Source organism: Mustela putorius, unplaced genomic scaffold, assembly GCF_011764305.1.
Source record: "Mustela putorius furo isolate JIRA1106 unplaced genomic scaffold, ASM1176430v1.1 tig00537227_pilon_pilon_pilon, whole genome shotgun sequence".
In the NCBI taxonomy this organism is placed as follows: Eukaryota; Metazoa; Chordata; class Mammalia; order Carnivora; family Mustelidae; genus Mustela; species Mustela putorius.
Window position 1 is genome coordinate 24,910,313 of NW_025422368.1, and position 16,727 is coordinate 24,927,039.

General features: G+C 34.3%; 1 protein-coding gene across 5 annotated transcripts in view; it reads left to right on the forward strand.

The window, feature by feature from the left end:
• The window catches only part of CCDC91 (coiled-coil domain containing 91), a 356,615-nt gene that overhangs the window by 51,336 nt on the left and 288,552 nt on the right, over positions 1-16,727 (forward strand). For all 5 annotated transcript variants that reach the window (XM_004755697.3, XM_045073381.1, XM_004755696.3 and 2 more), the window contains exons 2-3: positions 11,415-11,457; positions 13,546-13,624. In XM_004755697.3, coding sequence (XP_004755754.1) covers positions 11,428-11,457; positions 13,546-13,624 — 109 coding nt within the window. In that variant the 5' untranslated portion in view covers positions 11,415-11,427. The remainder of the gene's footprint in view (positions 1-11,414; positions 11,458-13,545; positions 13,625-16,727) is intronic.

Here is a 16,727-nt window from a genome sequence, read left to right on the forward strand (position 1 = left end):
CCCTAGGGAGGGTTTGCATGTAATTTATGGTTAAGATCTTTAGTTTTATGCTTGGTGGTGGGTTTCCATAAGCTGATTTTATTAGAAACAAAATAATAATAATAATAATAATAATAATAATAATAACAGCCAGATTTCTTGAAACAGGGATATGACAGGGAGGCCATGTAGCTAGAACAGAGTAAGTCAGGGGGAGTTATAGATATAGTCAGGGAGGCACTGGGGACCTCTAATAAGGTCTAATACAAAAGTGAGCAAAGCTATTTGTGAATAACATATTTGAGCACTGAGACACTAAGTTTACAATTTCACTCTTGTCTACCCAAAATAGTTTTGTGGTTATTGTATCAGAATAACATATTCTAGGTAGATGTGATTATTAGATATATTTATCCAGATAAATGAGATTTCACTGTAAACAGAAGAAACATAAATGAGAACATATAAAACCATGAAAGAAATAAAACACTGTCTTTATTGGGGAGAATATTAAATTTGTGATCTTCTGCACCTGATAATGGCAACACTGTTTTTACTATGTTGTTGTATAACTTTTTTTCCTGTATTTTTGTTGTATAGTATGCCCTTTTCTGCCTTAATATTTTGATGTAATTGTAGGTGTTTTATAGGACTTATTTTTGCTTTTAATGATCAGTGCAAGTGCAGTTCACAACTTTGTCTTTATGCTTACTTTGCTTACATATGAGGCTCCAAAGTTCATGTCTCATTGACCATGGATTTTTCATTCTCAGTTTGAAAGCTTTGAAGTTGAGACTTTCATGATAATAGTCTTAGAGCTTAAAATGCACTTGTTTTAGAAAAAGTTGTCCAGTATGATAAATGGATTGGGGAGAAGGATGACAAGTAAGTTCTGGTAATTTTTAAGAAATAGCAATAAATACCTGAATCAGAAAGATGATCACCAGAAGAGAAAGGAAATAAAGAGTGGGGAAAATAAAATAGGATTTACTTGGCCATGGTGGAAAGCAAAGAATATAAGGTGACATCTAATTTCTGCATTTTAGAGGAATTAAAACATGATAATAATTATTGAAAAATGACAGACTCAGAATAGAAAGTAGAAAGTTCTTTATGAAGAAAAAAGGAATTTGGTTTTAGTCATAGAATAGTATTTTTAGAGGCTTTTACAATGCAGTATCTTGGAAGTTATCTAATCATTGTGTTCATTTTACATATGAGGACACTGAAGTTGAGAGAGAAGTGGTGATTTGACCCAAGTCCCATGGTTAAAATACACACTCTTACATGATTGCAGGATATGGATGTGTTAGAGTTGAGGATGGTACCAGAAATCAGGTTATAGAAGTTCATTAATTCATTCTAAGAATTTTGACTTCATCTCTAAAGTGATGAGGAGTCACTGAAAGATTTTAACTAGGTGAGTATTTTAAAAGGACCATTTGGGTAGCAGACTGGAGAATGGAGTAGAAAAGGAGCAAACTGGAAACAACTGTTTTGTAGGTGATGGTATAAACCAGATGAAACACTATGGTGGCTTTATCTAGAGTGAAGATACTGGGAATGGGAATGGATGAATTCTAGAGGTACTTAGGACTTAGGATTTGGTGATTGGTTGTATGAAGTGAGAGAACAAAGGAGCCAAAGATGACTCCAGGATTTTGTCTTGGGCAGCTGTTTTGTAGATGGTAGTAGCAGTCACTGAGTGAAGGTATTCTCGGGGTTGCGGGGGGAGATCTTGAGGTCAGTTTTGCTTGTATTGAATTTGAGGTGCTTTATAGACTGGAAAAAAGACTAATCAATTGTCTGTTGTTTGTGTGGGTCTGGAGTTCAGGAGGTGGATCTTAACTAGAGATTTCTTAGCTTGTATTTGTGGTTGAGTCCAACGGAGTGAATGAGGTAGTCCAGGGAGTGGGTTTGAATTGAGATAACAAGAAGGGGTAGGTTGGAGTGTTTAATTAGGAGAACCATCATTTAAAGTGTAGGTAGAAAGGCCTGCAAGGGAGATTGAGAAGAAGTAGCCAGAAAAATTGGAAGAAAGAGGGAAAAGAAGTATGGTTGTCTTGTAATGGGGGTAGGGTGTTTTGAGAGGGAAAGACTGGTCAAATGCTGTTAGTGTTCAAATAAGACAAGGAATTGAAAGTGTCTTTTTGCATTTAGTGAAAAGGAGATAATTGGTTACAGGCATGGGCTGTAAGAAAGAGCATTTATGAAGTTGAGCTGTGAAAAGGAGGGGGCTGTGGTTGGAGAAGAATTTGTAGTTGAGAGGGGTGTTGCTTTTGTTTTTGTTTTGTTTCATTTCCAAAGATGTAGGACCTGGAGCATGTTTCAGTGTTTTGGGAGGAGTCAAATAAGCGGAGGAAGTTAAATATTTAAGAGAAAACACAATTGAGAGAACCAAGTCTCAGAACACAGATGAAGAAATTAGCTTTAAGAATGTAGAGGGATTCCTCTTTCTGTGTGAGCAGAATAAGCTGGAATAGTTTGGTACAGGTGCTGGTAACTACAGTTTTGGTGGAAAGACATTAAGGGACTTTCTTAAAATGCCTTCTGTTTTAGCAGGAGGCTTGGTTATATGCTTTGGTTACAGGAAGGAATGGGAAGGTTGGTTGTTTGAGGAGCATTGAGAATCTTTGAAATAGTTGCTAGAGAATTAGAGAAGGCTTATTGAGAGAAAAAATAGGCGTGATAGGCAGCACTGTGAATCCTATTGAAGATGGGAAACATGAATTTTATAGCGAATTCTCTTAAATTCTTGGCAGAAGACAGGTAATTGGATATTGTTGATTGTTTCTGGGAGACATTGTCATTTGCCTTGTACCACTCCAGATCTGAATCGATTGAGAAATGGAACCAAGTAATAGGAATCAGAAAAGTGCTTTTATTGTTAAAAGTTTAGTGTAAATGTGGTTTGGATTGAGGTGGCAATGAGGTCTTCTACAAGTTCTCTTCTGAATTAAGTTTATTCATCCAGTTGCAGGCTAAAAAACATGTCTTCATGCTAAGAAAATGAAGTTTTTCTCTGATGAGCTTCTCTCATGGGAGTTGCACTAGAGGGATAATATGTTTATGCACACAGTTCCCAGTGAGGAACTCAATGAGCTGATATTGTGTATGCATGTTGACTTTCATACATTAATCTCACCCAATAGAGAACCTATGGATGTCCTGCTCTCACTACCATTTTTCTCTTGGAGGAAAGTAAAGAAGAAAGAGAAAGAGACTGTAGTATTTCTTTCTTTTTTTCTTTTTTTAAAAAGATTTGTTTTTAATTTACTTGACGGAGATCACAATTAGCAGAGAGGCAGGCAGAGAGAGATGGGGAAGCAGGCTCCCCGCTGAGCGGAGAGTTTGATGCAGGGCTCCATCTCAGGACCCTGAGATCATTACCTGAGCCAAAGGCAGAGACTTAACCCACTGAGCCACCCAGCTACCCTGAGACTGTAGTATTTCTTAAATCTTGTTTCTATCCAGAGGTGGCCTTGTCCTCTTTTAAAATGTGAGATGAGGTGATATACCTAACCCCTAACATTGAGGGTCAAGATTTTGTGGGTAGGAAGAGTATAATTGATATACTGAAAATTTTGGGTTGACAGTAGGTTGGCCATATAACAGTATTTATTATTTGCTTATAAATATGTAACTGAATGTAGCGAGGTGGTTAATTTTGCAAAGTTTGGGCAGAGCATCAAGATCATGACTAAATGCAGTCTTTGAAGGACAGGATAATGAGACAGGATCAGACATCCATCCATCAGTTGGAGGAAGGATTGCTATGAGGAGTTGGAGGAGGTAGAAGTAACCAAAGAGGCTGGGAAACAGGTAAGGGTTTGGAGAATGTAATGTAAAAGTGCTGTGCAATTTTGTTTCTTGTTATCAGCTGGGATGTATAAATTTTCTGAATGATGGCTGGCAAAAACAAAAACTTAATTGATAGTACAGATGAAAATTATATAAAAGACAATATTTAGTTACTAGAATTACTAGTGGTTGGGATGTCTTCCCATCTGATCATTTATGAATAGAATATTTTTCAGGAAGTGAATATATACCTCAGTTATTTTTTTAACTTGTGACATTTTACTATTGGCACTAGTATTGATAGTGTAGCAGTAATTTTGTGATTCAGCTTCATAGGGGACGTTTCAAAATTATTGATAGCGCTAATAATAGTTGGATACTTAAGACAGAGGAGTGTAGCAATATAAGATTTTTTAAGATGTAGGCCTTAATATGGGAAGCTCTGTTTTAGTGCTAGCAACTCGATCCTCTACTACTCAAGTTCCAACATGTTTTTCTTAGAGAAGTAAAAGGGAAGGGAAGTCATGTGGGAGCTATTAGCAACTCCTTTGCTTTCATTTAGTGATTTATTCCAAAGGCACTGATTCAAAAGTATTCTTTGAGACCCTACTATGTGCTCCTCTGGCGAAGGTGCCAGAGAGTTAAAAGTAGGTAAAAGAAACGGTCTCTGCACTATCTTGGAAGAGCTTATGTGAAATTAGGGAAAAGAAATAATTTCCTTGACTAGATAAGCCGGAAATTCTGATCTTATATGATTAGACTCTTCAAATTAGTTGAGTCTTGGTGACTTTTCATTTTTAACTTTGACTAAGGGGTGTTGTCTCTCTGTGTGTGTGTGTGTGTGTGTGTGTGTGTGTGTGTGTGTACTTCCTTTGTTCTGGTTCCTTTTACCAATTTATGTTTGCCCAGGACAGTCAGAAAAAAAAAAAATCACTTGTCTTTTGCTTCTAGGAAACATGGCATGAAACAGGATCAAATGAAAAAAATATTGGGATTATGAGGATGCTGGTTAGCCAGTAGTTTTTCACATGGAATAGAGATTGAATTAAGTGCTAAGTGGACAATGTTAAGACACTTTGGGCTGATAGAATAATCTGGATGATCTCTGGAAATTGTACTTTTTGAAGTCAGTTACCTAAATTTCTTTTTTCTTAGATTTTTTTTCATTTAGTTCCATTTTTAGGAACTTTAGGTGTTTGAGACACACTTTTACATTTTGTATAAACTTGTAATAAATGTTAATAAATGTCATAAAGAAGACTAACATGAAAAAATTTAATTTTTTCACTGGTTAAATATTAATTTAAAATATTTAAGCTTCTGTTTATAGTTAGTTTTGTTTAAAAAAAAAAAAAAACTTTCTTTCCTTGAGGGTTTTTTTCCCCCCAAGTATTTTGATAGAAAGAATAGATGGTTGGTTCATTTTGCCATGATTTTTTTAATACTGTCTTTAAAGAATTAATTATATATGCTCAGAGTTTAAAGTTGTAAATTACCTGTTATGAAACACAGCCATCTCATATCCTTGCCCTTCTTTTCTAGCCCTCTATGTCTTGTTTTTTAGATGCAAGATGTTTAGCACATATAGTTGATTCTTTTAGTGTTTACCAGTGCATCCCTAACGTGTGTTATGGCTGCTGCTTGATTTTTCGGTTTCATACCCATCAGCTTTCCAATATGGAAGATGAAGCTTTAGCTCTCTTTTACCACCCCTTCAACCACCCATACCACATACTTTATCTTATTTCTTTTAACTTCCCAATATGGTTTTATTATAATTTTGGTGCCAGTATTTGTTCATTATTACTGTTATGTAAATTGTACTCACAGATAAGAAATACAGTACTGTAAAAATGTCTACTTTTCCTGTCTCACATACCATTTTCTCTCTGTTTTCATTTAGTTGATGTTTTAATCACTAATTCAACTCTGAATTTCCACCCAGTTGTTTAACATTACTCTCCTGTACGGTAAAACACATGAGACAGTCTATTAATTTGATTTGCTCGAATACTTTTCCAGGAACTTTCTGATCTGTGCAAATTTAGGTGGGTTGCTCCTTATCCTTGCTATATAAATAGCTTGGGAACTCACTTTACCATTATTCTGGGAGAATTCCCTTTGCTTTTCACTTGAGTTAGGGTACCTATTTTCTAATCCCATTTCTTCCTTGTGTGTCTTGTCTTATTCCCTTGGTTCACTGCATAGCTTTTTGTTTTGTTTTGTTTTTGTTTGTTTGTTTTAAAGATTTACTTATTTGAGAGAAAGAGATTGTGTGCATGCATGTTGGGGGAGGAGTTGAAGGAGAGGGAGAGAGAGACATAAGCAGACTCTGTGCTGAGTGGAGAGCCCCACAGGGGACTTGATCTCATGATCCTGAGATCATAACCTGAGCTGAACCAAGAGTTGGATGCTTAATTGACTGTGCTACCCAGGTACCCCTCCATAGCTTTTTAAGAAAGAATGGCAAATAATTTTTTTTTGAGGCTTTGCAGTATGAATATGACTTTAGTCTTCCCACAAATTAGTTATTTGTTGGTTTGGTTCATTTTAGAATTCTTTGTGTTAATCATTTTCCTCAACATTTTACAAACATTTTTCCTTTTTTTTTTTTTTTTGCCTTCCAGTAATGCTGCTGTGAAGTCGAATGTCATTATGTCCTTTGTCCTTTGTATGAAAACGATTTTATCTCTTCGAGGGCTTGTGGGATCTTCTTTTTGTCTCTACTGTGCTTCAGTGCGGGTTTATTCTTCTGTTTTCCTGGATTAAATTTGAAAATTATACTTTTAGGTTTAGAAAATTTTCTTGAATTATTTTTTTGATGATTTCTTCCCTTTTGTTTTCTGTTTCGTTTTTCTAGAATTCCTAATATTAGATATTGCATATTCTGTACAGGATCTTTTAATTTTCTTAGGTATTTACTCTGATGTTCGTTTTCTTTATACTCCTCAGCTTTATTATTTACCTGCAATTTTTTCACTTCTGAAATCATTTTTAGTTTTAATCCCTTAATCTTGGTACACACCCCTCTCTCATTCCCCACCCACCCTCAAATTAGAGTTTCCTGTTCTTATTTCATGGATGTACTATCTTCTATTGTTAACTCTCTAGAAGTACTAGTTATAGTTTTTAATTTTTTTGAAAATTTTCTTGTGTAGTTTCTATTTCTTCTACCTCTTTCTCCCTTCCTTCCACCTCTTTCTCCCTTCCTTCCTTTCTTCCTTCCTTCCAGCTTGGTTTCTTGTTTTTTATATTAAATACATTCTTCATATCTTCTGTTGGACTTGGCCTTGGCCTTGGCCATGTGGTCATATGTAAGAATGGAGTACTACTAATGAAGTATGAACATTTATATAATACTTAGAATGTACCAGACACTGTTTTAAGTGCTTCATCTATTTTAACTTATTTAATCTTCATAAGGACTTTAGGAGCTAGTTACTATTATTATTAGTAGTAGTAGTATTAGTATCACTGTGTGACAGATGAGGAAACTGAGGTACACAGTGTTGAAGTAATCTGCACAGTGTAACACAGTTAAATGACAGAACTAGAATTTGAATCAAGGCAACCTAACCTGATAGTCTTTTCTTTTAGCCTTTATCCTAGTCATCCTCTTATTGAAAACCAGGAACAAATTGGAAATTCTCTGTATGTAGGTAGGATTTGTCAAAGTAATATTATCTGAGTGAACTGTATTTTTTTTGTTTGTTTGTTTGGTTTGGTTTTTTTGAGGAGTCTCTCATGAGGTCCTTTTTCATGGGTTGATTAGATTCACCAGAGAAGAATCTTATTCTTATTTTTAAAAAAATATTTATTTGTTTTAGAGACAAAGAGAGAGCAAGTGTGGGGAGGGGCAGAAGAAGAGAGTGAATCTGGAAGCAGACTCCCTACTGAGTGTGGAGCCTGACACAGGGCTCCATCCCACGACCCTGAGATCATGAACTCAAGAGCAGGTTGCTTAACTGACTGAGCCACCCAACTGCCCCAGAGAAGAATCTTCTAAGATCACGACTAAAAACTTAGGCATAGCTTCTGGCAGTTCTGTTGACAAGTGATCAAAGAGGATTGGGAGAATGGGTCTCAATATTTAAGAGAACTTTTAGTTCAGCAGTCTCAGTGTCTTCTAATCTGGACCCTTGGCTTTATCCTGTCTAGGGAATAAACCTTCAGTCTTCTTCTATGATAAAGAACTATAAGTTGTTCTGTTGTGTAGATTCTGGAAGAGGATTTTGGGATACATCTGCCACTCTTATTTTGAGTCTCACCTTTATCCACTTTTCATTGTCATGCATTTTTTGTATGCTTTGTAGATGCTTTGATGTAAATGTGATTGATTCTTATTTTCCTCATTGACAGTTTTTGATCCATCTTCCTTATATTTGCTTTTAAACTTTTCTTCAGTTTTCTTATTTCACATTCTCTCTGACACTGTGTTTATGCAGAAGCAAACAATCAAAACAAATCTTTGCTATCTTTTAGGAAAAGACTTTGTGGAAAAGACTTTAATAAATTCATGTTTTTAATGTGTAATTTAAAATTCTCTGTTAGGTCTGTTATAATAGAGCTCAGATATCTCCCACCTGAAGCGCTTCATGATGTGCCCACTAGATATATCACCATCTAAAAATCTTTCCTCCCACCTGGACATTTTTTCTTCTTTCTTAAGGCTACTTTATAGCTCATATTCTTAACATTTGCATGATTTTCTTATACTCTTCCACCTCTGCCTCCCCAGACCATAACTCCTTGAGGATCTTGAGTGTTCTCTTCTATAGAATTGCCTAATAAAAATTTGTTACAATAAGTGTTGTGTATATGTTTTTCTTATAAAATATCAGCAATGTATTAAATACTGGGAATAATAAAAGAGAGAATTAATACAGTGGTGCAACAGAAGAGATCAAATTCACATATAAAGAAGTCTGAGAATTATTAAACTAGATATTGTGATATCTTTCAGTGTAGATAACCTAATCCTCCCCCCCGCCCCGCCATGTGTGCCATGGCGATATATCTAGTGGGCACATCATGAAGCGCTTCAGGTGGGAGATATCTGAGCTCTATTATAACAGACCTAACAGAGAATGAACTACACGATATTCCAATTTTTTAGCCAGGCTCGTGACAGGTATATTTGGTGTTTCTGTATTATATTTGTAGTTTAATGGGGTATATGTTAAGTGCTACAAATATTCTAAAAAGTTATAAATGCATTTTAGATAAAATAATGTTTTAAATGTGCTGGAGTTAGCTAACTCTATAAAGGAGTCCCCACTTGAAATCCCCACTTGTAGTATTTACTTTTAAAAACGAATTTTTAATTTTTGTATTTAGTGAAGTTGATTTATACAAATCAATGCTGCTAATTTTACTTTCTCCTGTTCTTTGTAATGTTCATAAGAAACCAGAAACTTGCAGGATTTGAAACTAAAATATTTGGAAAATGTTAATGTGTTAAAATAATAAATATTTCTCTAATTATTATATTTTAAGAAATTCAAGACACATCTATCTTTTAAAATCTGTTAGTAGTTCTTTGAAAATAAAGTAGAGGAAAACTGTCATCGTCCTTTTAATATGTAAAGGTTGCTGGGATATGGAAAACATCAGTAACCACTGATGTATGCTTTTGTAGAGTTAAATCAGTACTTAGGAAAGTGATGGTATTTGGTTCCTTACCATAGGCAAACAAGCTGAGGTGATTGTTAAACATGGCTCTTTATTTTTGTTTTCAAGATTTCTGGCACCTTCCAAATAATTTATTGGGATGTGATTTACAGAAACACCTAGAAGCATTACTCTAGAAATTCTCTTGAAACTGTATTCTTTGGATACAGTGTTGTAGATGCTAAAAATATTTTTTAATTGTCTCCTGAGATTCATGGAATACATGTGGAAAACACAAACTTAGTGTTTATAGTTTGAGTTGGTTCGTTCTCAGCATCCATATCACTCTTACTTTATAATTTCTTCATGAAAAATGTATAATCACATACAGATTTCTATTTGCTTGCAACAGAATTAATGTGAATTCCATTTCAAACTAACCACCATCAAAAGTTTCTGAGAGTCTGGTTTATATATTTTAAGTGTTGTATGTGGATGACTTGCTTAGCTTTGATTCTTTTGAGAAATACATCTTTTAAAATTTTTTCTCCAAACTATTAAATCGTAGGTAATGGTGACAATAGTGGTGTCTCATTTGGGTTAATTTAATGTCCTTCCTTTTTATAATGTTCTTCTGCCTCCATATATTCCTTTTAGTCTCATTACCGACTTGAGTTTCTGTGAAAATAAATTTTCTTTGTCTATTGAAACAAAACAATCCTTGAGATTGTGTTTCACTGTTTATTTTTCTTTGACTATTTTTGAGTTTTATTTTTCAAGGCATTAATATTAATTTCATTGACAAGGTAAAACCTCACTATAGATGACTACTGCTTCATCACTCAAGGCAAAGTGCCTTAGAAAATGCTTTTAGAATTATTGCTTAACATGGTTTAATTTGTTTAGCTGTTTTTTTCTTAGAATTTGGAGAAGGTTGTTTTTCTGTAACCAAGTCCATCTTGTATTAGTGAGTCAAAGAAACTATAATTAATAATTTGGATACATTCACTTTTGAAAGATAAAAATGGAAACCAGTTATTATTGACCAGAGTATTTACTTGTGGCTACTGATTCACAATTTATTGTGAATTTATTTTTCATTTATTGTATACCATCTATTACTTGTTTTACTTTTCCAGGTTTCTTTCTTTCTTCTTCTTCCTTTTTTTTTTTTTTTAAATCATTTGTTAGATAAAAGCTTTTTTTTTTTCTTCTTTTTAAAGTCCTGGTACTCATGGTTTTCTCCTTCCATTTTAATGATACACATTAAGTACAAAGTAAAGCATGTATTATCTTACTGCTTGTCTCTCTCTTACGTAGTTTATCTTAAAAAGAGGAATTCAGGATATTCACTTGTGTTTTTCTCTTCCCTGTTCTCCCATGAATACATGACTTGATTTATCTTGATCAGCCTAGTAACTTGCTCCACATTTTTCCAAAAGTGCAAAGCAGTTTCAGCTAAAAATACACATATCAAAATGCTCCAGAAGTTGTGGCCAGAGCTCAAAAATGCTGATCAATTTTGAAAATCTAAATCAACCTCGGCCATGAAACCGAGGGAAGAACCTTTGTGGTGGGGGACAGATTTCCAAAAATTCACCACAGTCCTGTTCTTAGCTGGAGTTTGTGCTGATGTCGCCAGACAACTGAGGAATAGATGCAAAAAGCAGGAAGCATTATTGAATTGAGCCCTAGCGCCAATTTGGGAAAAGCAAATTAAAATGTAAAAGAATATTTTTCCACTCCTGGCGTCTCAACACAAAATGGCAAAATACATGGTTGCTGAAAAAGTCACAGAAATTGCTAATTTTGCCCGAATGGCTAATTTTGCCAAAAAAACCTCCAGTCTTTTTGCATTAAAAACTGCATACCCATATAGTTACAAAAAGTAGATTTTTAAAAAATCTCAAATGAAATAGTTTTAATTTACAAGTCAAAATATATATACATTTAAGTCAGAAAAATGTTTTGACATAAATGACTCTGTGTGTGGGCTTGTTTCAATGTCTTCTGATATTTTTCAGGTGCACTTGAAGAATGGATGATGATGATTTTGGTGGTTTTGAGGTATGTGCAATTATCTTATTTTGCTTATGTAATTGCTTTAACTTTTTGCTGTATATTAGTTTGAAAATATACTACTTATCATTGGCACTCATGATCATTTCTTGATCATTTTTAATGTAACACTGGAATAAAAAATGAAATCAAGGAAAATGAAGATATATCTCTTTTGAGAGATAAAGCTAATTATTACTGAATGTATGGTCATGCCCATGGAATGGCTTAAGTTGAGTTAATTAAGTACTGCTAGTAGGAGCATTAAAGAAGTCTTAAAAATTGTCAGCTGATGATTTTGCTGAGATACATGTCTGTTAGGAAATACTTGTGAGATGAAGGATGAGTATTGCAGATCTGTCACATGTTTTCATGTTTACACCTGTAATGAGTTGATTTAGTGTATTAACTACATAGCATTTTGGTGGCTTATAGGGCTAATTAGTAGTTTGTGGTGTTAGATTATTCTCTCACGTTTAAGTTGGATGCTTTGTAAGTGGAAATTGTTAGCTGAAGAAGCACGGTCTTTTCCTTAATCCTTTTCAGTGTGTGTTCATTTTATTGAAATATTTTGTAACCCAGTTATTTTTATGGAGCCAGTATAGTCTTGCAGGAAAATCTCTGGATTAGGAGTCAGGATGCCTGAGCTCAAGTCCTGGAACTACCAAGTGAGCTCTGCGACTTTTTTTTTTCCTTTTTAGTAAGAGTTTCACCTAATTTGGCATTTGGTTAAAAAAAAAAAAATAAATAAAAAGAGATTGTTTATTAAAAACCAGGACTTTAATTAATGACATTAATAGGAGAAACAAGGTATTAAGTATATACTCAGTATTCTGATTATTATGAAAAAATGGTGTGAGTTTTTTAACAACAGGATCATTTCTTTTCGGTTCTTATTGTCTGTCAATATGGACATACCTATTTTGTGCATTTTTTCTGACACTGGTTTATGTTTGGCAGATTTGTATGGTTTTTTTTTTGCATTTTTTAAAATGTTTTAGGTTTTGTTGGGTGATTAAATCTTCTGTTGCTGAAATTAACACTTAAAATTTTGTTAAAATTTTTTAAAGTTTGAGGATAATAGATGTTTTAGATATCATCTTAGTTCCTTGTTTACAAGTTGTCAGTTATTTGAAAGTTTAAACTTAGTACAGTTTTCTTCACTTAAACCATGCTTGATTTATTATATCAGAAAAAAATAGAGTAGGTATTTTCCTCAGAGTAAAATTATACTTCAATGTTACAGTCAATGGACCTGTTCCTTTCAGTATTACATTACAATGTTAACCAATTATTCCAATTTAATTAGTTATTAGGGTTCTTTCTTTTTCTATCTGGTTGTAGAAATACAGAAGATTTCCATCCTTGGTTATGTAAACCATGTTCATTTTTTGTAGTTTATAGATAATAGTTACTATATTCTATGTCACTTAGCTTCTGTGACAGATTGCCTCAGTTGACTTCTGCTTGGCTGACAACTCAATGCTGAACCAAATTGAAATTCTGGTTCTTTTTCTCAATAATAACTTTGCTGTGATCTGAACAATTAAGAGAGAAAACTTATCCAGAAACTCAACATGCAGTAATTGACTGTCCCTTACTTTTAAAAACTGTTTAATAGGAAGGCTTGTTAATTTAAAACATCAGTTTTAAGAATTTTCTCAATGTTGAATGCTAGGAAGTCCGAGTGGTAGATTATTGAAGAATATAGATGAACCCTATTTCTTTAGATTGATTTCCATTAGGTCTTATGCTAATTAATGAAAAAGATGTACTTAGAGTACTTACATGTAAACTTCTCAACTGAAAATGTGATCGAGGATATATAAAAGAAGATTTTCATTGGCAGGAGATATATTTTAGTAAGGAAGGGCGATTTTTACTTAAAAATAACAGAGCATGCCTACTGGGGGTGGGGAGTAGTGGTTAGGGTGGTAACTATGAAGACTGAGAAACAATTAAGTATTTGGTGGGAATTTGAAAATGTGTGGTATATAACAGAGAATAAGCCTGTGGTACTGGAAGGCTTGGTTGCTTAAATAGCATTTCTATTTTTTAGATCTTTGAAAATAAATTTGCCTTTCTTTTTCCCCCTAGGCTGCAGAGATTTTTGATGGTGGAAATGGTGAGGCGCAAACTACGTCTCCTGCCATTCCTTGGGCTGCCTTTCCTACAGGTACTACTCTGCAGTAACTAGAATTTTTTTTTTTCTTATTGAACACTTTGCCTTTTCTTTGAAAGCCTCTTTTTTACTTTTGCTCTTGGCCTTCTTTGATCTGAAAATGGAATGACCCAGATTTAATTTAGGGTTTTTTTAATAACAGATGATAAATTGCGTAACAAATTCTGCAGCGTGGCTTGAGGCATGATTCCAAAAATGATATCATGAACTTTAAATGAAATTAAAATATAATTTACATTTCCTAATCCGTCTTAGTTTCAGGAAAGTGAGGTACCAAATAATATTTTTAGGCTGTCCAGTTTGTTAATTAAAAAGACTTCTTATTCTTATAGTATAAAAATATCCTAAAGTAATATAACATCTTTACCAGTATTTGAATTTAGAAGTTTTTTTTTTTTCCCCCAGAAGGTCAGTCTAAAGTATTAAACATTAAAATTTAACCATCCAAGAAATCAAATGCAAAAATGAATTCCATTATGGGAGATATTTTATGGAAGACCAAATGTTCAATATTAATATAATTCATGTATAAATAATATATTGAATTTCCTAGGCTTTTTGTTCTGCCAAATCATTGTAAAATCAGAAATAGAAGATGAAAGTATCCTTAGCAGCTCTGTCTTGTCTTAGATTATTAGAGTTATTCATCCTCCAAATATTTTTCCAGTGCTTATTATGCATTAGGTGCTATGGGAATGTGTCCTTTACTTCAAGGGGAGATAGGACAGGCACATACATACTTGTAATATGAAGCAGATTTGTGATTTGGGAAGAATGAAGATTTCATCATCCATTTGTTTAGAAAATGTTTATTTCATGCCTGGTATGAGTCCAGTACTATTCTTGAAGCTGGGCATATATTATTGATCCGGGCTTTGAAGGATGTTCATGATTTGAATAGGCACAGATGGGAGAATGGGGAAAGATTGTGAAGTGAGAAAAAGCAATGAAACAAATGTGTAAATGTGGGAAAGAGAATGACATAGTTCGGATGCTCATTCTTGTTTGAGGGATTTATCTATGTGGTTTCCTTTCCCTGGAATTTCTCACCTTGTTTCCCACCAGCACTCTTTCCCGCTCCCTTATTATACTAACTCCTATTTGTTTTATGTGTTGTATTATGCTTTAATATGCCTTTTCTGGGAAGCCTTCCCAGAGAACCCTCCCACATCTCTGTGCACCTATTTTCTGACTTGCAGTTTAGGCTGTAAATTTTGTGGGGATAGGCACTGCGTCTGTCCTTTTGTTATGTCTCAAATGCTGAGTTTAGTGCCTGGCTTATAGTTGGTCCTCAGTAAGTATTTATAAAAAGAATAATTAAAGGAAAAAAAAAATGAGGGAAGCCTGGGTGGCTCAGTTGGGTAAGTGTCCAGCTCTTGTTTTTGGCTCAGGTCATGATTAGGTTGTGAGATCAGCCCCACCTCTGGCTCTATGCTCAGCAGGGAATCTGCTTGAGATTCTCTTCCTCTGCCCCTTCTCCTACTCATGAGCATGTGTGCATATACTGTCTCTCTTTCAAATAAATAAATAAATCTTTAAAGAAATGAATAACTGAATGAATGACAACTAGAGTGGCAATGGAAATTGATAGAAAAATTGGAATACTGATATTTATGTAATGGTTTAGGATTTTCAGTGTGTTATCATGTATTTGATTATGGTAAAGTAGGTAGAGCAGCTACAATATTATCTATTGTACAGATAACAAAATGATGGGTTATAAAAGTTTTGGAGTTTGATACAGGTAAATATGTTTAGGAATGAAATCTAGTCTATCAGATTATATTTCAGTTCTTTTTTTTTAGTTAACTGGTGGTTTTTGTTTGTTTGTTTGTTTGTTTTGATTAGGGGAAAGTCTCATCAGGGCCATCTGGCTGATGGGATGTGAGGGTGAGAGAGGAGTCAGAATTGATTCTTGAGGTTTCAAGCCTTGATTCTAAAGGAATAGTATTGCTTTGAACAGAAATAGAGAATTTTAAAAAAGTTGGTTTGGGACAACATGAGCCTAATGAATTTGTCTTAGACTTGTGTATTTAAGCTGCCTTCATTTCAGGAGAAAGGTTAAGGCTGGTGTTCTTCATTTGGGAGTTTTCTCGTAGATATGACAGTTGAAGTTGTAGAAGATAACTGTGGAATCAGTATGTAAAGAGATTAGGGTTCAGTAGAGAAATTTGTATGTCCATAATTAAGGAACAAGAGGAAAAGAAAGACACAGAAGATTGAGAGATAAGGAGAGTATGGGCTAGGCATCAGGAGTAAAACATTTCAAAGAAGTTATGGTCCTGGTGGCTAAAGGCTGTATGTGAGAGAGGTTAGTGTGATTAGAGACTGAGAAAATAAGCATAGTCAGAAATGGCTTTTAAGGAAGTGATTTCAGTAGATTGGAAGTTGAGACCAAATTGTACTTCTTGACAAAAGCAAGAACAGAATCTGTTTTCCTATAATTGTGGCAGTATATTAAAGAATTGTATATTATGGCCAGATTATCTACTTCCTGTTCTCCAAGAATGAATATTATATGTCACATGTATGCATATGTCCATATTTGTAGGTCAAGTTCTCAAAGCCTAATTAGAATTAAAAAACAATTCCTCTAGTGTGTGCGTATGTACACACAGACAGCACACCCAGTTTCTCCCTCAGCCCCGTAAGAAATCAGACCTGTGGAAAGTACTTCTGAATTTCCTCAGTGACTTGCAGAAGTGGAGATAAACTAACCTGGCCAACAGCTGAAGTGAAGGCATGGTAGATGCTGGCTCAGCCAAGTAATCTTTTTCTTTTGTTGAAGATAGTTTCTCTTTCTCTGCCTGCAGGAGCCTCTGATTCAGGTATCTGGAAGTTGAGACCAGAGTGATCTGAACAATCTAATTAGTATAACAATTTAATCATTTCTACACTAAAGTCCAGAGAAGATAGGAAGCTTTAAGAGATCCAATGTAGATTCTTTTCAGTTTAAAAAAGGACTTAATATTCTCCTTCTGTCTGATTCTCCACCTACACCCTAACAGTTTGTAATCTATATGAAAAATATTTCTAAAAGAGATGATTATTAACCAAGTTTTACCACAGCTTAAAATCCAAGAAGATTACTCAGAAA